Genomic DNA, 24,949 nt, shown 5'->3' on the forward strand with positions numbered 1-24,949 from the left:
AGTCAATTCTTTTACACACACACACACACACACACACACACACACACACACTCCACTTGATCTGTTCTTCTAACACACTACCCAGAGTGATCTACACACTGCAAACCCTATCAAAATCCCAATAGCATGCTTTACGGAAATAGAAAAACTTGTCCTAAAATTTAAGTAGAATCTAAAGAGATCCTTAATAAGCAAAGCAACTTGGACAAAGAAAAAGTAGAGAACTCACACTTGTTGATTTCAAAACATTACAAAGCTACAGTAATCAAAACTGTGCGTTACTGCCATATTAACACATAGACCAATGGAGTAAAACAGACATCTTAGAAATAAACCCTCAATTTTAGAAGATGTGCCAGGCAGTGGACTTCCTGAGAGAGGGGGAAAAATAGCTTTTTTAGATCTTTGGATCAAAGCAAGGACTCTGGAGTCAGATTGCTTGGCTTCAATTCTACCACTTATCCCCATGGGCCAAAAGACCATGGGCCAGTGGCCGAACCTCTCAGTACCTGTTTCCTCACCTGTAAGAGGCTGGTAATCATTAGTACTATAGTCCTAGGAGTGTCACAAGGAAGCATTACTATTTACGTACAGCACTTAGAAGAGTGCAGGGCACGGGGTCTCTGCTGTGTAAGTTGCTTTTCATAGATTCTGCCAAATCACCTCCCAAATGGATTTCTTGCACCACCGCCACAGAGGTTTGCTCCTAAACTCTCCCACTCTCAGAATGGTTAAGCACTTGGAAGCTTGTCATCCTAGTGTGTGAAGCCCGATCCGTGGTTTTAGTTTACATCTCCAGGATCAGCAGGGGTGAGCATCTTTGCGGGTGTAACTGGACACTGACTGAGACTCTCTCTTCTTTGAATTGCCTCAGAGTGGGGAAAGAGCTGAGGGAGTGAGGTCAACCCCAGTCTGTCCCCCAAATCTGCCTGCCAAGAACGTTTGATGGAGCAGTTGAGGCAGAGATGTTACAGAACAAAACCACGATCCCTTTGTCCTCTGGCCTCTTAGGGAGAAGTACGCCGACCACTCATCACTGAGTGCGGGATTCCTCTGCCCATTCTCCCATTGGGTCATAAGCCTTGTGGTGGAAGGAAGGCTGGCAAATGCTTTCAGCACGTGCTAGGCGCCCAGCACCCTCACTACCCGCCCCAACCCCGCCTCAGCCTCCCGCTCCACCCACTTTGTACACAGTCAGAACTCAGGGCTGTGACTCTAACCGGAAAGGGGAGGTGGGACAGGAGGAGGTGGGACGAGAGGCTTGACAGAGATACACTCGCAGCATGACCTTCACCAGCCAACTCGCCAACTGCCGGCATGGCTTTTGGGCTTGGCAACAAACCAGAGGAGGCCCTCGACCCCATTGGTTACACCTCGAGGGGGCGGGCAAACAAGGCGCGTGCTGGTTGGCGGGAACCAGACCAATGAGGAGGCGGCAGCGCTGGCACGCTGAAAGCCTCGCGTCCTTTGCGCCCACCTCTTGCGTGCGGTGCCTGTGGTGCTTGACGGCACCTCCAGACGCCACCCGCCGCAGCTGCCCCGACCGCCATCACAGCCGCCACCGCGACCCGGTTGATAAACCGTCACCGCCCCAGGTCCAGAGGCCACCCAGATTGCAACATGAGCTCCTCGGATGATGAGGAGCTTGTTTGCGGACCGGATTTTGGCTCAGAGTGCGGGGAGCAGACCAGCGGCCTTGAGGCCGGCTCCACAGCCCCGCAGGGACCCGGCCCCGACCCCGGCCCCGAGCCGGGGGCACCGCGAAGCCGCGAGGGTGAGGGCGGGGATGGCTTCCCAGACCCTGAGGGCTTCGAGTCAGAGCGGGAGGTGCTGGAAGCAGGAGGGCCGGTGCTGTTGGGCTGCGAAGGCCGACCTGGCTCCCCGGCCGACGACACAGGGTACGCCCTGCAGCTATCTGACGAGTCATTGCAGGCCATCGTGCGGCAGCTGGCCGACCTGGACTTGCGGGGCATCCTCAGACACATGTCCCCGGAGAGCCAGGCGGTCGGCCACGTGTCTGCCTTGCTGGACATGGAGGCGTGTCTCGGCAGTCGAGGCGCGGCCGCCCAGAGGTGTGGGGAAGCGGCACGGGCTGAGGCCAGCCCTCTCCGGGTCGGCAGGCCCAGGACGGGCCGGGTCTGGGGGAACCCTAAGAGAAGCACTAAGAGTAGGTTGAACGTGGCTGTGGATCGCCCGTGGCCCCCCTCAGTAAGCCCAGCCAGGCTGTTCTCCGACTCCGAGTCCTCTGATGAGTGCAGTGAGATACAGCCTATGAGGGTGAGCATGTATCCCAAAGACGGAGGCCAGGCCAAGCTGAACAGCCCCAAGGATCCTGGGGACACACCCAGACACTCGAAAGTCCAAGGCAGGGAGAATCTCCCTAACTTGCCAGGCATTTGCCTGTCCTCGGCTCCGCGAGGATTGATTTCGGTTGTGGAAAGGCAGGGCAAGCAGGGCGATGCAGAGCAGGAGGACATCTCACCTCCTAAGAAAATGCAGAGCGTACTCGGGGGGAAGGGGGGCAGCCTGCCCAGCTACCCGGGAGTAGCAGCAGCAGCAGCTACTGCAGCTGCCGCTACAGGCAGGCTGCCGCGGCCCAGTCCTAGGAGGAAGAGGGTCCAGGAGAAGAAATCCCTTGGGGCCGTCTCCAAACCTGCCCTGGGGAGAACCTTCCCTTCCTGGGGACGGGGAATCTCGGCCACTCCCCTGGCTCCGGCCACCTTACCCCCAATCTCCGGCATCCCGCTGCCTGGGAGGTCCCAGAAGTATGCCTTGGTCCCTGGGGGAGCCAAAGAGTCCAAGCACACCGGCGCCAGGAAGAAATCCGTGGCTAGGCGGGCCCGGGAGTCGGTGGCAGCAATGGTGGTGTCAGGAGAAGACAACGACCCAAATAGAGACCCAGCCACAAAGGGCCAAGTGAGTAGGCCAGGCCCCTCCTCTCTCCCCACTCTTCCCCTCCCACCCTCCCCAGGACACACGTCTTCACCCCGTGCTCCCCTCTCTCCATTCCTCAGGGGTCATCACTGGGTGACCCTCAGTCACGGGGTCATTAGGATGCCAGATTGGGGTCCTTTTTCTAGGGACAAACGTTAAGGTAGCACTTTGGGTGTGCTGGGCTCGGTTCTCCACCCGTGGCCTGTTTCCAGCCTCCTCCACGAGGCTGGGGCTGGCGTGGAAGGGAATTGATTTGAGGGGACCCCTTAAAAGCTTCACAGAGCTTCGGTGTTGAGACGCATCACTTTCCTGAATCCTGCTTCCTGGCTGTTCCCCAAACCTTCCTTGCAGGGATCCCGGGCTTTCTCAGTGCCACACTGTTGTCCCCTGCTCAGCTCTGCCTGCTGGCCTGGGGCTGACTGACGGAGAATGTGCTAAAGAGATCAGCCTTTCAATTCTCTTTCCAATTCCCTGCCTCAGCTCGGTCTTGACTCATACGAGCTCTCTCACACACAGACAAAGACACATAAATGCACTGGTACACACACATGTGCGCGTGCGCACGTGCACACACACACACACACACACACACACACACGTCCTTACTCCAGATCAGTGAGAAATCTTTGTTTTTAGCTGACCACTGACAGGCCGTGGCCATCTTGTCCACGGGTGCATCATGGAGAACCCAGCACCGCCAACCTCAGCATCAGAGGCGGGCAGGATTCAGGAAACTCAGAGCGCATGGCCATGAACAAGGGAGAAGTCATGCCCAGAGGGCCTGGCCCCTCAGGTGAGTGTCCTGGGTTTTGATTTGGGGGGTGGAGACCAGGGGTGAGGGCAGAAACCTCTGTCTCTGACTCACTCTCTCTTTTCTGAGGGCTCAGCCTTGCTCTCAGGCCACTTCCTCCATGGGAAACAGGGTGTCAACAGGGCTGGCCCTGGCCCCATCACCTTCTGTGTGGGATTTGTTTGGCAGGGGTGATTGGTGGCAGTGCCCCAACAGCTACTCTGGGCGTAGACCTGCAGGCTAATAGCCTTTTCTGTGAAGTGCTGTTCGCCCACATTGCTCTCCCAGGTGCTGGCTGTGGCTGCCGCTCTGGGAGGCTCGAACCCAGAACCACAGTCTTTGGCGACCATCGTGGTGAAATGGCTGCCCCTGCGGAATAGGAGGGGCAGGCCCAGAGAAAAGGTTTGGGCTGCCTGCCGGGCAGAGCAGGGGAGGCTTGATGCTAGCAGAGGGTGGTACTGCCTCACCTCGCGTTAGACCCTGCTTGGCCCTTTCCACCTCACTGGGAGCCTGGGAAGCTGGATTGTGTGTCATTTCCCTGTCAGGTGACCAGAAACCAGCTGACCATCACCCAAGACCGAAAAGGCAGCAGCAGCCACCCGGAAGGCACGGCTGTCCTCGGGTAATGCTTCTTCTGACTCCTGGAAATGCACACCCAAACCCCATGGTGGGATCTGGGTCCAAGTACAACTGACATGTGTGGGCCCCCTCCCCACCTGCCCCCTGGCCCCATCCCATACCCCAGGGAGGGAGCCCACCTCCTTTCCACTGAGGAAAGTCTTTCCCTTGCCAGTCTGGATACCTGGCTTTGGGATGGAGGGCCCGGGGGAGAGGAGAGGAGGAGGAGGAGAGGGGAGCCGGGTGTATACTAACCATTTCTCTTCCTCCTGTGTCTGCTGGCCTAGTGTCTGGTGCTAGAGAAAGAAATAGACGACCTTAAGAAGCAACTTGGTATGAGGAACCAGGGACAGAGAGCGGCGGGTTCTTAGTGCAGAAGTGGGGTGGGCCCTTGGGGTGGGGTGGGCTGCAAGTGCAGGGGGCCTCGCAGGGAGCAGCATTCCTGTGGGGAGGAGAACCTAGCAAGCCTGCCCCTGGAGCGTGCGGTGCATGTTGGGCTGGGCGTGCGGACAAGTAACAACGTACTGTGTGGACTGCGTGCACACTCTGCCAGCCATTCGAGTCCTAGAGAGTTCCTTCTGATAGGACTTGTAGAGATGCCTTGGTGATCTGGTGTGGCCTCTAAGGTTCTTGTTGGATATTTTGCGAGACAATTTTTGAATGGTTTGGGCGTGGCCCCAAGCTTGAGGGCTGCTGGCACATTTTATTTCCTTTTAGGAAATGGCTCCACGTTTAATTCCGGTAGTGGGGCCCGATCGGGCCCAGAGCTCTTTCTTTGCATCAGGGCTGGGGGTACGTGGGTTTCAGGTTGCAGGGCTAGGTGGTTCCCCACGGGGACAGGGGGACAGGCTTCTATGTCCGTCTGTCTGGAGCACCTGTTTATGCCTCTCCCTGTTGCAGCCTCCTTGCAGTACCTGGCTGAGAAGTTCCGGATCCCTTGAAGTGAGTGTTACACGTTCCATACCCCTCCCCACAACGTTGGCTGTTGAGCAGGGCTGTGGGCTGGCCCTGGCTTGAGGCTCTTCCCTGACTGCTGTTTCACAGGTTGAGCCCAGTATCTTCCTGCAAGAGGAGCAGCTGTTACCTCCGGGGCCGGCAAGCTGTGGCCAAGCCTGTTGCCTCTTGTTCTGCCTCCACCAGAGCGTCCTCTGCCCCTTGTTTTGCCCCCTCTCTGCCCCAGTCTCACAGCAGTTGTGTTTTTTTTTTAATTAATTAATTTATTTTACTTTACAATATTGCATTGGTTTTGCCACAGCAGTTTCTGATTAAAGGACTTCTCCTATTCTGTGTTCTGCCCTCTCTCTGGGGGGTAGGGGTTAAGGGAGTGGGACAGGCCTGGTGGGGAGCTGTTCCACATCAGAACATTTTCCAGAACAGTACCTCTGGAATCCGTGGTGGGGACTCTGGGTCAGCCTCTGCTACCATCCAGGCCGTCAGGCCAGCGGAGCGCGCCCATCTGTGTGGGCTCTGTCTGGCCACATTGGCACGTCCTCCCTTTTCCCTGAAGGCCCTCTTCTAGTTCTCTAAACACCCTCCTCTGGGGTTTAGCAGTTTCCATTCATTGCTGCCATTCTGCCTCCCTGTCAGAAGGAACTCGTGACCCCCTTACAGAGCTCCAGTCTTTCACCCTTCCCTCACTGCACTCATTGTCCTGCTTACCCTGACCACTCTGCCTTCCTGTCAGAGCACCCTCGATCCCTCCCCTGGCTTGCCATCGATGACCTTGCCTGCATGTTTACTTAAGCAGGTGGTAACAGGCACAGGTGTGCTCATCTTCCCCCTTCCCGGGCCCTCCCCTCTCAGTGGAGTCCCTACCCCACCCCCTGGTGCCACCTTGCAGCAGGAACCTGCATACTCTCCCCCTCTCCTCTTTAGCACTCATCCCCGAGACTCAGGCACCAAAACTTTCGCTTCCCCTTCCTCGGGTTCAGTAAAGGGCATGAGGATGAATCTTGGACCCAGTGAACTGGGGAGCAGGAGCGAAGGTAGGGGGAACACAGGAGAAAAGCTCAGGTTAGTTGCCGAGCTGGAAGTCAGGAGAGGCGTCTGGTGCCAATCTGGGGCAGAGTGCACCCTGACAGCTAGAGATGGATGGTCCAGTCCTTGGAGCTTTCATGGCCTCCCTGCCCTAGCCAGCTGACCAGCCTACACTCCTGCAGCCTGGATGTCTCTCTGCCCTTGAGTGGAAACAGGCCCGTCAGGCTCTATGACAAGTATGGTTGGTAAGTCTGTGTTCTTACAGGGTCTCCATCAAATACTGTTCCACCGGCCCCATGACATAGATTTTCCTGCAAATGATACTTCCCAGAGTGTCCCAGCTCAGTCTCCCAGACTACTTGTTAGGGCACACAAGACTAAGTCTGAAATCCATGTTCAATTCCACCCCCGCTCTGCCCCCCGCCCTGAAGTTTGGGGAGGACTTCCTTCTCTCAGCCAAGACCCCAGGGCTGTGCCAGCCTGCGACTCAGAGAGACACATTTGTATTTGAGTGAAGTGAGGGTAGGTTCTGCCTGACTCCCTTCCTGAAAGACCATGGTTTTATTTCACAAAAGAGGGTATGATGCACATTCAAAGTCGGTGCCTGGGCATCTCTGTGTGTGAATAAAAGCCGTCAGGGATAATGCCCCTTGAGGCAGAAAGATGTGAATCAGGGAGTAATGGAAGTAGAGACTGGTCCAGATTCTGTAAGGCATTGAGTGAGCCAAAGGAAGGGTTGGATCTCCTTTATTCAAGGGGTGTTGCCACGTTCCCAAAACATAGAAGGGGAGGATGCAGTTCACCAAACCTCAGGACAGGACATCTCAAAATGTTGGAGTCGCTGGAGGAGGCACTGGATCCTACCTTGTGATTCTGTGATGTCTGCCAACTGCTGAGGGTGTGGATGAGTGAAAATGGGAAGGTGGCTCCGGGGGCATGGCTGCCCATCTTAGAAACAGGAGACCCCCCCCCAAACCTGGGTTACTTGTGGGGAGTTAGGGGTGACTGCACCTGAGCAATGGGGAGCACTTGGGTCCGCCCTTCCCCCATATTCTCACGTTGACTTCCTTCTGGGGCTCATAGCATGAGGTCAGGTGGACAGAGCACGAGGGTTGGGACAGTCACAGACCTCAGGGTCAGAAAAGAACATGCGTGGGACTTACTCCTTCCAGTCAGACCCCTCCCTGGAGCAGGTGGGCTTGATCACTTAGTTTACAGCTGCTCCAGTGGTTATTGCCTGGTGGTATAGCACATCTCAGAGAAAGCAATGGCACCCCCACTCCAGTACTTTTGCCTAGAAAATCCCATGGACGGAGGAGCCTGGTAGGCTGCAGTCCATGGGGTCGCTAGAGTCGGACACGACTGAGCGACTTCACTTTCACTTTTCACTCTCATGCATTGGAGAAGGAAATGGCAACCCACTCCAGTGTTCTTGCCTGGAGAATCCCAGGGACGGGAAGCCTGGTGGGCTGCCGTCTACGTGGTCTCACAGAGTCGGACACGACTGAAGCGACTTAGCAGCAGCAGCATAGCACATCTCGCTGTTGTTTGAGTGAGTTAGATTGGCAGAGACCTTCCAGCTGAGCTTTCTGCCCACCGAGACATGTAGGTAAGTTGTGCCCAGGGAGAAGGCCAGCACCAGCATCAGCACCACCCTTGGGCAGAGAGGGGTCTGGGACTGTGGTCACCAGGGTGAGGAAGTGGAGAAGCTCATGGAAGGGGAGGTGGGAGGGCATGGGCACAACCCCTCATTCACTTTTTACCAGGCTCCCTTCCCTCCTCTGAGCCCACAGTTCAGACCAAGTACCTCACTATAATGTTGCTGGAAACATATACATCACAGGCCGTGGCTCAGCCCCAAGCCATCCACTTCCAGCGGGAGATCTGTGGCAGGGCCTGAGGCATAGGCTAAAGAAATACATCTGTGCCCCAGAGGGTAGGAGGAAGGCCGAAGCCCAGCCTCATTCAGTGCACCCCTGTCGCCTTTGCCCCTCATGCCCGTTCTCCAGCCTGGGAGACAGCGGCAGCTGCCTTGGAGAGCCCTAGGCCCTATCCTGCCTGGTTCTGCTGCCTAGCCAACTCCAGGGAAGATGCTTCCTCCCCATCACACCCCCAGCCCACCAGCACCAGCCCCAGGTCTACTGCTTTCTCTGGACTCTTGAGGGAGACTGGCACAAACAAAGAATTTAGAGTAGATGAGCCCTGAAGACAGCGCTGGCTTGGGTGGGCACAGTAATCATGCCCCAAAATGTCCGACTCCTAATCCTTGCAGTTGGCTTATATATTCCTTTGTATGATAGCAGTTGGTTAAGTTTGCAGATGCAATAAAGGCTGCTACTCAGCTGACTTAAAGTGAGGAGACTCTCACCTCCAATGGGCAGGTCTGGCCGGGCACTATGGGGCTGCTGGGGTTGCCATGTGGGCTGTCCCTGTGTGACCCAGGGAGCAGCGTTTGAAGGACTACAGTGTGCTTGTCGTACCTGTGCTTGTGTGTTGAGGGCCGGCGTGAGGCACTCCGCCCATGGCAAAGGTCATGAGGAAGGAGGCTTGACATACGCAAAGGCGGGATCGAGCCTCAGGAGTCCCTCTGGAAATCCTCGAGCATCTACCCCCATAACCAGAGCCTGCCTACTTTACTACTTTGTGCTCTCACCTACACCTCTGGCTTTACGGGGGGCTGTCCCCCACCACCTCTTTCGGAGAAGGAGTTAACTTAGAGCTCCAGTTAATAATAATTCCTGGGCGTGATAGGAGTGTTTTAACCTACAAACTCCTCTGAAGGTTCTCTAGCCTGCCTGACAGGCTTGTCCGGCCACATGTGATTGCTCACAGCCTCCCAACTGTGAGAGGCACGAGATGCTTTAAACCTTCTAAAAACAGGTTCTTTAGAAAAGTTAGAAAATTATTAGTATAAGTGTAATGGGCTGATTAGAAATCGTATTGGTGAAGGGTTTTTCATTTGTTGAGCCAATGTTTGTTGCTAAGTCTCCATATCCCCTGCCCTTACACACATTAATGAATATATGGAAGAAATAAGTATTAACGTTTGATATAAATCACGTTAGACCTTAGGCTAAGTAAATTCTTTCCTTAACTAAAACCCACTACACCCTCACCCTATAGGAATGTAACTTTATTTGGGTGGCGTCTGTTTTAAGAATAATCACCCCTGGAGAAATAAGTGTCCTGGTTGACTGACCGCTGTCACAAGGAGAGGGTCGTAAATTGTCAGCAGGCCCCCTGGCCAGAAGATGATGTAACACCCCTAAGACCTCTGTATACATTTGTATGAAGCACCTGACTTTGATAAAAGTCAGGACTGCTGACCCCACGTGACTTTTGCATAACATCTCAGTGTATAAAAGTAGACCATGGAAAATAAAGAATGGGGATCAGTTCCTCGAAAGACTGGTCTCCCCATGTCTCTCTCTCTCACTCTGGTTGAGTCTCCATCTGGAGCGCGGAACCCACCATGCTTACTAATTATGCCTGGGCTTCTAAGATCCGACCGGGGAGGCCTCAGTGTCTCCTCTCCTTCGGGAGAACGGAAGGATGCCTGCGGCCTACGTAAGTGGTGCAAGCTTCTTGTCTTGAAGTTTTATTGGTCCCCCGCGAAAACCAAGCTACTCAGCCTCTTTTCTCCACTGAATTTTCCTACTGAGCTATCCTTATTCTATTACTCTTTATATCCTTAATTAACGTTTAATTAAGCAGTTGTTCCCTGACCCTCGCCTACGCCGTCTCTCCTTCGAATACCCTGGATCAGCTGGGGCTGGACCCCGGCAGGTGGCGCCCGAGACAGGATACTCGAAGGTAAGCTCCCTGCAATTAGGGTCATCAGCCCTATTGCCCCCCCTTCTCGGAACAACTGGGTCATCAGCCCTCTTGTTCCCCCACGGAGCAGTTTGGGTCATCAGCCCTACTGCTCCTCCCTCGGAACAGTTTGGGTCATCAGCCTACTGTTCCTCCCCCGGAACAATCTGGGTCATCAGCCCTATTGTTCTTCCAGTGTTCGGGATGGCTAGGACCCCACTCAAGGGTGCCGTGGACCCCCCTGTAGGATAGACAGGGCGAGAGGAGTGGGAAGTGTTGAAAGTGTTGAAGAGTTAGAGAGAAAAAACGGTTTCTAAAAAGGCTGACAAGAAAGGCCTGATCTTTTGATAGCTAAAAGCAAAATCGTCTATTATACTTAACTTTCTGACATGGTTAACACTGAAACTAAGAATGCCAACTCTTTATACAAGTAATCTTGAAACTTAAAGAGGGTACTGTTAATTTAGATACTTGGGTGAAGGTAAAAAAAAAAAAAAACAACTAAAAGCTTATCCTATAAATATGATTAAAAATGTTCTGAACCCTCGTCATGAGGCCGTGGGATAGCCTATGGGAGAGGCTATAGCGGTGGATGGTAGTGGGTCTCCACCTTCTGTGCAGATCATATTTTCTGCCATTGATTAGGAAAAGGAGGGAGACTGTGCTCTACCTCCCGAGGAGTGAGAGGGCTTACAGGACGCTGCGGCCGGGCGCCCTGGCGAGCCCCCTCTCCCTCTACACAAACCTTTAAAGATTTATCCAACAATTTCTGATTTAAGGCGACTACTACACCTCCGCTTGCACCTCCCAGGGCCTAAGAATTCCCCAGTTTACATCCAAAGCCTCCCAGAACATTGCCTAAGGTTGAAAAAGATAAAAAGTTTTCTTTTAAACAAAGGAGCTTTTAAAGAATACACAATATACAGAGCATGCTCCTTGCAGAAAACCCCCTCAGGGGGGCCTCACCCAAGCAAAAAAAAAAAAGAGAAAAATAAAAAGAAAAAAGTGAAAAAGAAAAAAGGAAAGAAAATAGAGAAAGATCTAAAGATTAAAAAAAGAACTAAAGAGTGAAAAGGAGAGAGGAACGGAGGAAGAAGGAATCAGGGAATGCAGCAAGATAGGAAAAGGAAAAAAGGAAGTTAGAAAAAGATACAGAGAAAAAGAGAGGGAGAGAGAAAGAAAGTAAGAAGGAAAAAGGGGGAATGAAAGAGGGAAACAGGAAGGAAATGACAGAAAGTAAAAGAGAAAAAAAAGAGAAAGGAAAGAAGATAGAGTGAGGGAAAGAAAACTTGAGAAAGATTTAGAGAAGAAGGAAAAAAAAATCAGCAGAGGAGAGAGGAGAGGACTTACAGGACACTGTGGCCAGACGCCCTGGCGAGCTACCTCCCCCTCTGCGCAAACCTTTACAAAAACTTATCCACCACTTTCTGATTTGGGGCGATAGCCGCCGCCTCCGTTGGCGCCTTCCAGGGCCCAAAATTCCCCACTTTGCCCCCAAAGCCTCTCAAAGTGTTGCCTAAGCCTGAAAAAGATAAAAAGTTTTTTAAACAGTGGAGCTTTTAAAACAGACTGCATGCACAATATGCAGAGCGTGCTCCTTGGAGAAAACCCCCTCAGGGGGGTCTCACCCAGGCTAAGAGAAAAACGGTAAGGGGATTTAGCAACAATATTAACCCCTGACGAGCCAGTTACTCCAATTCCAATGGGAGTGGCTGGCCCCCTACCTGAGGGCATTGTAGGACTTGTGCTAGGGTGTAGCTCGCTTTCTGAAAAAAAAAAAAAAAAGAAAGAAAGAAAGAAAGAAAGAAAAAAAAAGAGAAAAGAAAAATTTTGGTGGTGCATGGTGTAGTAGATTCTGATTATATTGAGAAATTAAAGTTTTGACCTCACCGCCTACTAAAACTGTGCAAATTAATAAAGGTCAAAGAGTAACACAGTTTTTGCTTTTTACCTTAGTATCAGACAGGAAAAAAACTTGACTTCTCAGGCTAGGAGCCACAGAGTATTTGGATTTAGTGATCTAGCTTTTTGGGTGCAGGAAATTACAGCTTCTAGGCCTTTAAAATTTTTTTTAATTCAAGAAAATAAAATGTCAGGGCTATTAGACACAAGAACAGACATCTCTTAACATTGCTGGAAAAAACTGGCCCAGTTCCTGGCCCACGTATACTATTGAAAATGAGTTGGTGAGATTAGAGAAAGTGGTATGCAGGGTGGGAATGCTGTAGAAAAAAAGGTGAGGGAGAGTTTAAAACCTTGAGGAGTAGTGAGTTCCCCATTGCTGGAAGTATTCAAGCAAAGATTAGATGATTGCTTGTCATCTAAAAAGCTATAGACCAGATTTAGGTTACAAAACAATAACTGGAGAAGCTTATAAAGATGTTGTGCAACACCTCTTTACTTGCCTCTCATATTTAAGTCTGCCAAAAGTTTTAAAAACTGCCCCTTTGAAGCGGAGAGATTGTTTACTAACTTTAAATGATTTCCAAAAATTATTAGGGGACATTAATTGGATACGCCCACATTTAAAACTGACTACTGCAGATTTAAAGCCTTTGTTTGATTACTTAAAAAGCGATCCTAATTCCAGTTCTAAGCAAAAGTTGACTAAGACGACAGACGGCTCTTGTTAAAGTAGATGAGACTTTAAATGATCAGTTAATTAGGATTAATATTACCAAAAGATGAGATTAAATTATTCTTGCCACAAAACACACACCTACAGGGTGCTTGTGACAAAAAGGCCCATTCCTATGCTCCACTTTACCCTATGGGGGAGGGACGTGCTGTCTCAAATAGGAGATACTCAGAGAAGGAGTTTTCTCAATTTCTTAGTTATCAACAGGCGGTACAATTAACAATACTTTATATATTGTTATAAATACATAATATAAATATATTTGCCTAATTACAGTTTGCCTAATTGGGTATGGGTACAAATAAAATATAATAAAGGTATACCTAATTCTATTTATAGATCTATACTTGATTAATTTGTATATAAATTAATATGTATACTATATATGCATATTATATATATACTGTATAATTAAATATATATTGCAGTAATATAATGTGTGAGTGGCTGATATTAATTGGTATGGATTGATGTACTGTGATATACGTTCTATATACTGTATAATTATATATGTGTGACATGTATTATTACAGTATATTGGTTTGTGTTGGTTGGTATTAGCTGTGTATGTGTTGTATTGCTGTAATATATATTAATTAACATATTATAAAGATTAATTCAAGTATATTGATTTATATATATTAGATGTCAATAAGTTTATACTTGTTGCCATATATAAATACATATATAAATACATTTTGCATTTAGGCATATCTATATACCAAAATGAGATAAGGAGTTTATACATTTATTATTTAAATTTATACAGAGACCTAAACTAAACATTAGACCTAAATTAACATATCCCTAAATTTATGTTGTTAAAATGTAAATTTTAAAAATTTAAAAAATTAAATTGACAACTGCTTGACAATTCCTTTACCATGAAACCCCCATAGGTGTAATTGGGGTAGCCAGACAAAAAATTGGTTTTATGGCAAAACGGCCCCCTAGAATGGGTCCATCTCCCAGCCCAAGCTAAAGAAATAGTGGCCTCTTATCCAGGACTGATAGCTATGTTGATATTAAAAGGGAGAAAACGGAGCATTGAATTGTTCGGTAAAGAACCAGCAGAAATTGTAATTCCATATAATAAGAAACAACTTGATGCTCTTCTAATGTTTGAAAATTGGCAGATTGCTATAGGAAACTATTTTGGTCAAATTTTTGCATCATTTACCTTCACATGTTTTGTTGAATTTTATATCCAGACATCCAGTTATTTTTCCTGTCAGATGTAAACAATCTTCTATTCCAAATGCTCAGATAGTTTTTACTGACGGGTCAATAAATGGTAAAGCCTCCATAGTTACTAAAAATCACCAAAAGGTTTTAAAAACACGGGAAACTTCAGGTCAAAGAGCTGAAATAACAACAGTCATAGAGGCTTTTGCTATGTTTGCAGATGAAAAATTTAACTTTTATTCTGATTCTCAGTATATTGTCAGGTTGTTTCCACATATTGAAACTGCGGTTTTGCCTGAAAATAAAACTACTATATTTCATTTGTTAACTAAATTACAGCAACAAATTTGGAAAAGAAATAAAATATTTTTCATTGGACACATTTGGGCTCATTCCGGATTGCCCGGCCCTTTAAATGCCTTTAATGACTTGGCTGACTTGTTAACCAGAAATACAGTGGCTGCTGTGATTGAGGAGGCCAGAGCCTCTCACTCACTTCATCATCAATATGCTACTGCCTTAAGATATCAATTCCAAATTCCCAGAGAGACTGCTCGAGAGATTGTGCGTTCTTGCCTACACTGCCCCACTGTTTATAATAGTCTACCTATGGGAGTTAATCCTCGCGGTCTCAAACCTAACGTACTCTGGCAAATGGATGTAACTCACGTCTCTTCATTTGGAAAACTGTCCTTTGTTCATGTAACTGTAGATACCTTTTCTCACGTTATTATTGCAACTGCTCGTACAGGGGAAGCAGTTAAAGATGTGATACAACATCTCTTTACTTGTTTTTCATATTTGGGCCTGCCAAAAGCTCTGAAAACTGACAACGCTCCTGCTTACACTTCTAAGTCTTTTCAGGAATTTTGTATAAAGTTTCAAATTAAACATAATACTGTCATCCCTTATAATCCCCAGGGACAGGCCATTGTTGAAAGAGCGCATCAAACATTAAAAATCCAAATTCAAAAACTAAAAGAAGGGGAGTTTAAGTATAGCTCTCCCCATCAAATCTCCCCATCAAACATGCTCTTTTCGTAATAAATATTCTAAATACTGATCTGGCTGGAACTACTGCAATGCTTCGTCATTGGTGCCTAGAGCAATTAAATGCAAAACCATTAGTCAAATGGAAGGACCTCTTCTCAGGACAATGGGAGGGTCCTGACCCATTATTAACTAGCGGTCGAGGATGTGCTTGTATTTTTCCACAGGACGCAGATTCACCAATTTGGGTTCTAGACAGGCCAGGTTCGAGGGGTGCGCTCGCTCGCCCCGCCCACCAGGCAGCTCTCGCCTCCGCGCCTCCAGCCTCGCCCTGCACCCTCCTCGCTGCACCCCACGACCTAGAGCAAAGAAGTTTGTGCAGCAAGTGAGGGCCAGAGAGGAGAGCGCACCCGCAAAGTGCCATCCAGACCAGCGCAGCGCCCGCCAGCAGGGGAGACGAGATAAACATCGAGATCCCGGCGAGACTGACAGGGCTGCTGCAGCGTGAAGTCCAACCAAAAAATAATTCTATTTATTCTGTTTTAGCTTGTCTACCCTTGCCTTATGTTTTCCTTTTTACTAATGACTCCAACAAACTTAATGTATTCATGAATTATTCAGGTGGACCTAACGTGGTAACTTGTGAACAATGTATGCTTTCATCTTGTTTAAACCCTCAATGTAATGTTTGCTCCTTTGTGGTGTTACAATGCCCATCCTATCTTATGGTGCCTATATGATAGCTATGGTCTTGCTGTGTTACAACAACTGCAGGATTTAATGCGATCGCGACGGTTTGTGGGCTTACTTATTTTAGGAATATCAGCTTTAATAGCAGCAATTAGTTCTGTTACTGCGGCAGCAATATCATTGACTCAACAAGTGCATACTGCCCAATATGTTGATACCATGTCTAAAAATGTTTCTTTAACTCTAGCAACTCAGGAAGCTATAGATAGGAAATTAGAGATGAGAGCAGACGCCTTAGAAGAAGCAATTATGCATATTGGGACTGAGTTACAGGCTTTAAAGGTGAAGATGGCTTTGACATGCCACACTGATTACAGGTGGATATGCGTGACATCCTTGAAGGTAAACGAGACAGATTATGAATGGGAAAAGATTAAAAATCATATCTCAGGTGTTTGGAATAGTTCTGATATTGGCCTGGACTTAGGGAAACTTCATAGTCAAATACAGACCTTGGAACACTCTTGACTGGATTTTACCGCCGCTGGAGCAGCTAATGACTTTTTTCATACCTTCTCTAACTTAATTTCTGGAAAAAATATTCTGTCTAATATCCCTAGTTATGCTGTCGTTGGTGCTCAAATCCTACTTCTCATAAACATTCTTCCTTGTATTGTCAGGATTCTTCGGCAGAGCATTTGGAAGCTCGCGACTGAGCTGCATCTGGCTGTTTTAAGAAATAAAAAAGGGGGAGATGTTGGGGGCCGGCGTGAGGCACTCCGCCCATGGCAAAGGTCATGAGGAAGGAGGCTTGACATACGCAAAGGCGGGATCGAGCCTCAGGAGTCCCCCTGGAAATCCTCGAGCATCTACCCCCATAACCAGAGCCTGCCTACTTTACTACTTTGTGCTCTCACCTACACCTCTGGCTTTACGGGGGGCTGTCCCCCACCACCTCTTTCGGAGAAGGAGTTAACTTAGAGCTCCAGTTAATAATAATTCCTGGGCGTGATAGGAGTGTTTTAACCTACAAACTCCTCTGAAGGTTCTCTAGCCTGCCTGACAGGCTTGTCCGGCCACATGTGATTGCTCACAGCCTCCCAACTGTGAGAGGCACGAGATGCTTTAAACCTTCTAAAAACAGGTTCTTTAGAAAAGTTAGAAAATTATTAGTATAAGTGTAATGGGCTGATTAGAAATCGTATTGGTGAAGGGTTTTTCATTTGTTGAGCCAATGTTTGTTGCTAAGTCTCCATATCCCCTGCCCTTACACACATTAATGAATATATGGAAGAAATAAGTATTAACGTTTGATATAAATCACGTTAGACCTTAGGCTAAGTAAATTCTTTCCTTAACTAAAACCCACTACACCCTCACCCTATAGGAATGTAACTTTATTTGGGTGGCGTCTGTTTTAAGAATAATCACCCCTGGAGAAATAAGTGTCCTGGTTGACTGACCGCTGTCACAAGGAGAGGGTCGTAAATTGTCAGCAGGCCCCCTGGCCAGAAGATGATGTAACACCCCTAAGACCTCTGTATACATTTGTATGAAGCACCTGACTTTGATAAAAGTCAGGACTGCTGACCCCGCGTAACTTTTGCATAACATCTCAGTGTATAAAAGTAGACCATGGAAAATAAAGAATGGGGATCAGTTCCTCGAAAGACTGGTCTCCACATGTCTCTCTCTCTCACTCTGGTTGAGTCTCCATCTGGAGCGCGGAACCCACCATGCTTACTAATTATGCCTGGGCTTCTAAGATCCGACCGGGGAGGCCTCAGTGTCTCCTCTCCTTCGGGAGAACGGAAGGACTCCTGCGGCCTACGTAAGTGGTGCAAGCTTCTTGTCTTGAAGTTTTATTGGTCCCCCGCGAAAACCAAGCTACTCAGCCTCTTTTCTCCACTGAATTTTCCTACTGAGCTATCCTTATTCTATTACTCTTTATATCCTTAATTAACGTTTAATTAAGCAGTTGTTCCCTGACCCTCGCCTACGCCGTCTCTCCTTCGAATACCCTGGATCAGCTGGGGCTGGACCCCGGCACTTGTGCAATGTTGACGTCCTGGTAAGTACTGCTCAGATGCAGATGGAGGACTTTTACAAAGAAGATGCACTTTCTTTTCCAAGATTTACCATTTCTATTCCATAAAACAACCCTTGCAAACATAGAAGAGAAATTGCATTGAATTAAATATGAGTTAAACAGACAATACATATACACATTATGGAGAGTGTAAGCCTTCAATCTGACGAACAGGTAGGTAACGATCAACCCATGGCACTATACTCAGGTGCCATGTACATTGCACATCCAGGAGTCACCTATATATCCTTTTCCCTCACAGAATCCTCAAGGATAGGTCTATCTACTGCCTATTCCATTTACTTCACATTCTTGAGGGGGCCAAACTATATAGAGAGAAAACAGATTGAGTGTTGCCTGCATCTGGGGATTGACATAAGGGGTTAAACTACAAAAACCCAGAAGCAATTTTGCAGGTGATGAAAGAGTTTTTCGTTTCGATTGTGGTGGTGGTACCATAAGAGGATGTGCTTAGAGTGGCTCAGAGACCTTGTAAGGAAGTTGTATCTTAATAATTCCATATTATTGAGATACTAATACCCTTTTTCAACAGCACATGAGACAGTTTTACGCATGGTCATCACCAAATGGTCACTACCAAAATCAAATTGATTACAGTCTTTGTAACTGAAGATGGAGAATCCGTATATAGTCAGAAAAAAACAAGACCTGGAGTTGACTGTGGCTCAGATCATCAGATTCACATAGCAAAATTCAAGCTTAACCTACAAATGTGGTGAAAACTTCTAGACCAGTCAGGTATGACTTAGTCAAATCCACTGTGATAATGCAGCAGAGGCGACAAATAGATTCAAGGGATTAGAACTTGTAAACAGTGTGTCTGAAGAACGATGGACTGAGGTCTGTTATACTGTACAGGAGGCTGTGCACAAAACCATCAAAATGAAAAAGGAAAGCAAGAAGGCAAAGTGGCAGGAGGCCTTACAAATAGCTAAAGAAAGAAGAGAAGCAAAGATCAAGGGAGAAAGAGACAGGTATACCAAACTAAACGCAGATTTCCAAAGAAAAGCACGGAGAGACAAGAAGGCCTTCTTCAACGAACAGTGTATAAAACTAGAAGAAACAACAGAAGAGGAAATACTAGAGATCTCTTCAGGAAAACTGGAGATATCAAGGGAATATTTTTCCCAAAGATGGGCACAACAAAGGACAGAAACGGAAGAGACCTAGTAGATGCTGAAAAGATCAAGAAGATATGGAAAGAATACACAGAAGAACTGTCCAAAAAAGATCTTAATGTACTGGATTACTGCGATGGTGTGGTCACCACCCAGAGCCACCTATTCTGGAGAGTGACGTCAAGTGGGCCTTAGGAAGCACTGCTCTTAATAAAGCTAGTGGATGCGACAGAATTCCAGTAGAACTTCTCAAAACCCTAAAGGATGATGCCATCAAGTGTTGCATCCAATGTGTTAGCAAACCTGGAAGACCTACCAGTGGCCACAGGACTGGAAAAAGTCAATCCACATCCCAATTCCCAAAAAGAGTAGTACCAAAGAATGTGCTAACCATTGGACAATTGCACTCGTCTGCCATGCCTAGAGCCAGACATCCTGGAATGTGAAGTCAAGTGGGCCTTAGAAAGCATCACTACGAACAAAGCCAGTGGAGGTGATGGAATTCCAGTGGAGCTATTTCAAATCCTGAAAGATGATGCTGTGAAAGTGCTGCACTCAACATGCCAGCAAATTTGGAAAACTCAGCAGTGGCCACGGGACTGGAAAAAGTCCGTTTCCATTCCAGTCCCAAAGAAAGGCAATGCCAAAGAATGCTCAAACTACCACACAATTGCACTCATCTCACACGCTAGTAAAGTAATGCTCAAAATTCTCCAAGCCAGGCTTCAGCAATACGTGAACCGTGAACTTCCGGATGTTCAAGCTGGTTTTAGAAAAGGCAGAGGAACCAGAGATCAAACTGCCAACATCTGCTGGATCATGGAAAAAGCAAGAGAGTTCCAGAAAAACATCCATTTCTGCTTTATTGACTATGCCGGAGCCTTTGACCGTGTGGATCACAATAAACTGTGGAAAATTCTGAAAGACATGGGAATACCAGACCACCTGACCTGCTTCTTGAGAAACCTATATGCAGGTCAGGAAGCAAAAGTTAGAACTGGACATGGAACAACAGACTGGTTCCAAATGGGAAAAGGAGTACGTCAAGGCTATATATTGTCACCCTGCTTATTTAACTTATATGCAGAGTACATCATGAGGAACACTGGGCTGGAAGAAACACAAGCTGGAATCAAGATTGCTGGGAGAAATATCAATAACCTCAGATACGCAGATGACACCACCATTATGGCAGAAAGTGAAGAGGAACTCAAGAGCCTCTTGATGAAAGTGAAAGAGGAGAGTGAAAAAGTTGGCTTAAAGCTCAACATTCAGAAAACGAAGATCATGGCATCTGGTCCCATCACTTCATGGCAAATAGATGAGGAAACAGTGGAAACAGTGTCAGACTTTATTTCCGGGGGCTCCAAAACCACTGCAGATGGTGACTGCAGCCATGAAATTAAAAGACACTTACTCCGTGGAAGGAAAGTTATGACCAACCTAGATAGCCTATTGAAAAGCAGAGACATTACTTTGCCAACAAAGGTCCGTCTAGTCAGGGCTATGGTTTTTCCAGTGGTCATGTATGGATGTGAGAGTTGGACTGTGAAGAAAGCTGAGCATCGAAGAATTCATGGTTTTGAACTATGGTGTTGGAAAAGACTCTTGAGAGTCCCTTGGACTGCAAGGAGATCCAACCAGTCCATTCTGAAGGAGATCAGCCCTGGGATTTCTTTGGAAGGAATGATGCTACAGCTGAAACTCCAGTACTTTGGCCACCTCATGCGAAGAGTTGACTCACTGGAAAAGACTCTGATGCTGGGAGGGATTGGGGGCAGGAGGACAAGGGGACGACAGAGGATGAGATGGCTGGATGGCATCACTGACTCGATGGACGTGAGTCTGAGTGAACTCCGGGAGTTGGCGATGGACAGGGACACCTGGCGTGCTGCGATTCATGGGATTGCAAAGAGTCGGACACGACTGAGCCACTGAACTGAACTGAACTGCCATGCTAGTAAGGAAATGCTTAAAATCTGGCATGCTAGCCTTCAGCATTATGTGAACCAAGAACATCCAGATGTCCAGGTTGGGTTTAGAAAAGGAAGAGCAACCAGAGATCAAACTGCCAACATTCGCTGGATCATAGGGAAACCAAGGGAATTCCAGGAAACCATCTACCTCTGGTTCATCAACTACGCCAAAGCCTGTGTCTGTGTGGATCATAAAAAGCTGTGGAAAGCTCTTCAAGAGATGGGAATACCAGGCCATCTTACCTGTCTCCTGAGAAACCTGTATGTGGGTCAAGAAGAAACACACACTGTATGGAACAACTGACTGGTTCAGCACTGAGAAAGGGGTACGACAGGGCTGTCTGCTGTCACCCTGTTTGTTTACTCTATATGCTGAGCACATCATGAGAAATGCCGGGCTGGATGATTTGCCAGCTGGAATCAAGATAGGCAGGAGAAACCTCAACAACCTCAGATACGTGGATGATACCACTCTAATGGCAGAAAGGGAAGAGGAACTAAAGAGCCTCTTGATGAGGGTGAAGGAGGAGAGTGGGAAAAGCCGGCTTAAAACTAAATATTGAAAAAAAAATGATCACGGTATCCCACCCCATTGCTTCATGGCAAATAGAGGCGGGAAGGTAGAAATGGTGACAGATTTCCTCTTCTTGGGCTCTAAAATCACTGCGGATGGTCACTGAAGCCATGAAGTCAGAAGACGTTTGCTTCTTGGCAGGAAAGCTATGACAAACCTAGACGGTGTGTTGAGAATCAGAGACATTACTCTGCCGACAAAGATCCATACAGTCAAGGCTATGGTCTTCCCAGTGGGCATGTACGGTTGTGAGACTGGAGCGTAAAGAAGGTGGAGCACCAAAGAACTGATGCCTTTGAACTGTGGTGCTGGAGAAGACTCCTGCGAGGCCCTTGGACAGCAAGGAAATCAAACCAGTCAATCTTAAGGGGAACCAACTCTGAATCCTCATTGGGAAGGACTGATGCTGAGCTGAAAGTCCAGTATTTTGGTCATCTGATGCGAACAGCTTGACTCATTGGAAAAGTCCCTGATGGTGGGAAAGACTGAGGACAGAAGGAGAAGAGGGCATCAGAGGGTGGGATGGCTGGATGGCTGGATGGCATCACTCATGCAATGGACATGAACTTAGGCAAACTTCAGGAGATGGTGAGGGACACGGAGGCCTGGCAAGCTGCAGCCCATGGGGTCGCCAAGAGTCAGACACGACTGGGCGACTGAACAACAACAACAAACCCATATTATTAAACAATGGTAAAAAGTAGAAATCAACTGCACCAAAAAAAAAACAAAAAAAAAAACTGTAGGAAAAAAAACAAACATGTGGAGGCTAAGTCACTGAAGAAATCAAAGAGTAAATCATAATATACCTATAGAGTAATGAAAGGGAAAACACAAAGCCTGGGGGATGCAGCAAAAGCAGTTAAGAGAGAATTTTATAGCAATACCATCTTACCTCAGGAAACAAGAAAAACCTCAAATAAACAACCTAATCTTACACCTAAAGCAATGAGTGAAAAAAGAACAAATAAAATGGAAAGTTAACAGAAGGGAAGAAATCCAAGATCAGAGCAGAGATACATGTAACAGAGATTAAGAAAGCAATAGATGAGGTCAATGAAACTACTTTGGCCACCTGATGTGAAGAATTGACTCATTGGAAAAGACCATGATGCTGGGAAAGATTGAAGGTGAGAGGAGAAGGGGATGACAGAGGATGAGATGATTGGAGAACATCACTGACGCGACGGACATGAGATTGAGTAAGCTCCAGGAGTTGGTGATGGACAGGGAAGGCTGGCGTGCTGTACTCCATGGGGTTGCAAATAGTCAGACACAACTGAGTGACTGAACTGAAGTGAATAAAACTAAAAGCTGGTTCTTTGAGAGGATAAGCAAAAGTGATAGACCTTTTGCCAGACCCATCAAGAATAAAAGGGAGAGGGTTAAATTCAATAAAATTAGACGTGGAGAAGGAAGTTGCAACTGACATCACAGAAATACACAGGATTGTAAGAGAATACAGGAAGCAAGTATATGCCAGTGAAATGGACAACTTGGAAGAAATGGACCAATTATTAGAGTGGTACAATTTTCCAAGTATGAACCAGGAAGAAATAGAAAATACAAAGAAACACATCATATGCACTGAAATTGAAACCGTGACTTAAAATTTTCCAGAAAACAGAAGGCCAGGACCACATGACTTCAGAGGCAAATTCCGTCAGGCATTTAGTGAAGAGTCAATACCCATCCTCCTGAAACTATTCCCAAAACTTGCAGAGAAAGAACACTCCCCAGACTCATCCTATGAGGCCACCGCCATCCTGATACCAAAAGCAGACAAATACACCACCAAAGAAGAAAGTTACAGGGCAATGTCAGTGATGAACAGAGGCACCAAATTCTCAACAGAACAGTAGCAAACCAAATCCAGCAGTACATTAGAAGGACCACACAACATGATCAAGTGGGATTCATCCAAGTGATGCAAGAAGTTTTCAATATCCACAAATCCATAGACCTCAACAGATGCAGAGAAAGCTTTAGAAAAAAGTCCACCATCCATTTCTGATAAAACTCTCCAGAAAGTGGGCATAGAGGGACCCTATCTGAACATAAAAAAGGCCACGTTTGACGAACCTACCGATAACATCATACTCGATGGTAAAAAGAAGACAGCGTTTCTTCTAAGATCAGGAAGAAGAGAAGGATGGCCACTCTCGCCACTTTTATTCAATATAGTCAGGGAAGTTCTAACCACAGCAATCAAAGAAGAAAAAGAAATAAAAGAATCCAAGTTGGAAAAGAAAGAAAGCTGTCACCGCTTGCAGTTTACTATGCATAGAAAATCCTAAAGATGCTGCCAGAAAACTATTAAGAGCTCATCAATGAATTCAGTAAAACTGCAGGATACAAAATGAATGCACAGAAATTTCTTGCATTTTTGCACGCTAACAGTGAAATTTCAGAAAGAGAGACTAAATAAACAATCCCATTTACCATCACATCAAAATAATAAAATGCCAAGGAATAAACCTAAGGAGACAAAAGAGCTGTACTCACAAATCTATAAGATGCATGAACCCCAATGTTGATTGCAGCACCATTTACAACTGCCAAGACATGGTAGCTACCTAAATATCCATCAACAGAGGAATGGATAAAGAATACGTGGTACATATATACAGTGGAATATTACTTAACCATAAAAAGAATGAAATAATGCCACTTGCAGCAACATGGATGGACATAGTGATTGCCATACTGAGTGAAGAAGGTCAGAAAGAGAAAGACAAATGTCCCTTACACGTGGAACCTAAAAAGTTGTACAAATGAACTTATTAACAAAATGGAAACAGACTTTGAAAACTTATGATTACCAAAAGGGAAAGGCAGAGGTAGGGAAGGGATAAAGATCCTAATCTATAACATCCTAATGAGAGCTGTTGAAGATGACATAAACAGATGGAAAGAAATATCGTATTCTTGTGAGGCCAAGCATTTACAACTGGCCTCTGCTTTACATTTCCTAAGGAAGGAGGCCGGAGAAGGCAATGGCACCCCACTCCAGTACTCTTGCCTGGAGAATCCCAGGGACGGAGGAGCCTGGTAGGCTGCAGTCCACGAGGTCGCTAAGAGTCAGGCACGACTGAGCGACTTCCCTTTCACTTTTCACTTTCATGCATTGGAGAAGGAAATGGCAACCCACTCCAGTGCTCTTGCCTGGAGAATCCCAGGGACAGAGGAGCCTGGTGGGCTGCTGTCTATGGGGTAGCACAGAGTCGGACACGACTGAAGCGACTTAGCAGCAGCAGCAGCAGCAAGGAAGGAGGCAAGTGGGCTTGAGTCCAGGTGTTTACAATCAGCCTCCAGCTTGCACTTTGAAATAGAATAAGAGTAACAGGGTAAATAATCAGGCTTTGTCTCCTGAGGACACTTTAAGATAACAGCTCTGGCAGAGACAGAGGAGCTACTCTCTGAGTAAAAGATCAAGAGGTCACATAAGTCCCATTCTCAGGGCAGGAGAGACACTGCACATGGGCAGAAAGGCTCCTTGGGGGTCAAAAACAAAGGGGCCCCACCCCATAACATGT

At 47.2% G+C, this 24,949-nt stretch overlaps 1 protein-coding gene across 1 annotated transcript; it reads left to right on the top strand.

Moving 5' to 3' along the window:
* Window positions 1-1,620: 1,620 nt before the first annotated feature.
* Window positions 1,621-5,625, top strand: LOC129639114 (uncharacterized protein CXorf49 homolog). Its single transcript, XM_055564035.1, has 6 exons — window positions 1,621-2,916; window positions 3,571-3,727; window positions 4,270-4,346; window positions 4,630-4,675; window positions 5,243-5,284; window positions 5,387-5,625. The coding sequence occupies exons 1-5, from the start codon at window positions 1,621-1,623 to the stop codon at window positions 5,281-5,283; spliced, it is 1,617 nt and encodes a 538-aa protein (XP_055420010.1). The 3' UTR covers window position 5,284; window positions 5,387-5,625.
* The last annotated feature ends 19,324 nt before the right edge of the window (window positions 5,626-24,949 follow it).

The sequence above is a fragment of the Bubalus kerabau genome, chromosome X (assembly GCF_029407905.1).
Source record: "Bubalus kerabau isolate K-KA32 ecotype Philippines breed swamp buffalo chromosome X, PCC_UOA_SB_1v2, whole genome shotgun sequence".
In the NCBI taxonomy this organism is placed as follows: Eukaryota; Metazoa; Chordata; class Mammalia; order Artiodactyla; family Bovidae; genus Bubalus; species Bubalus kerabau.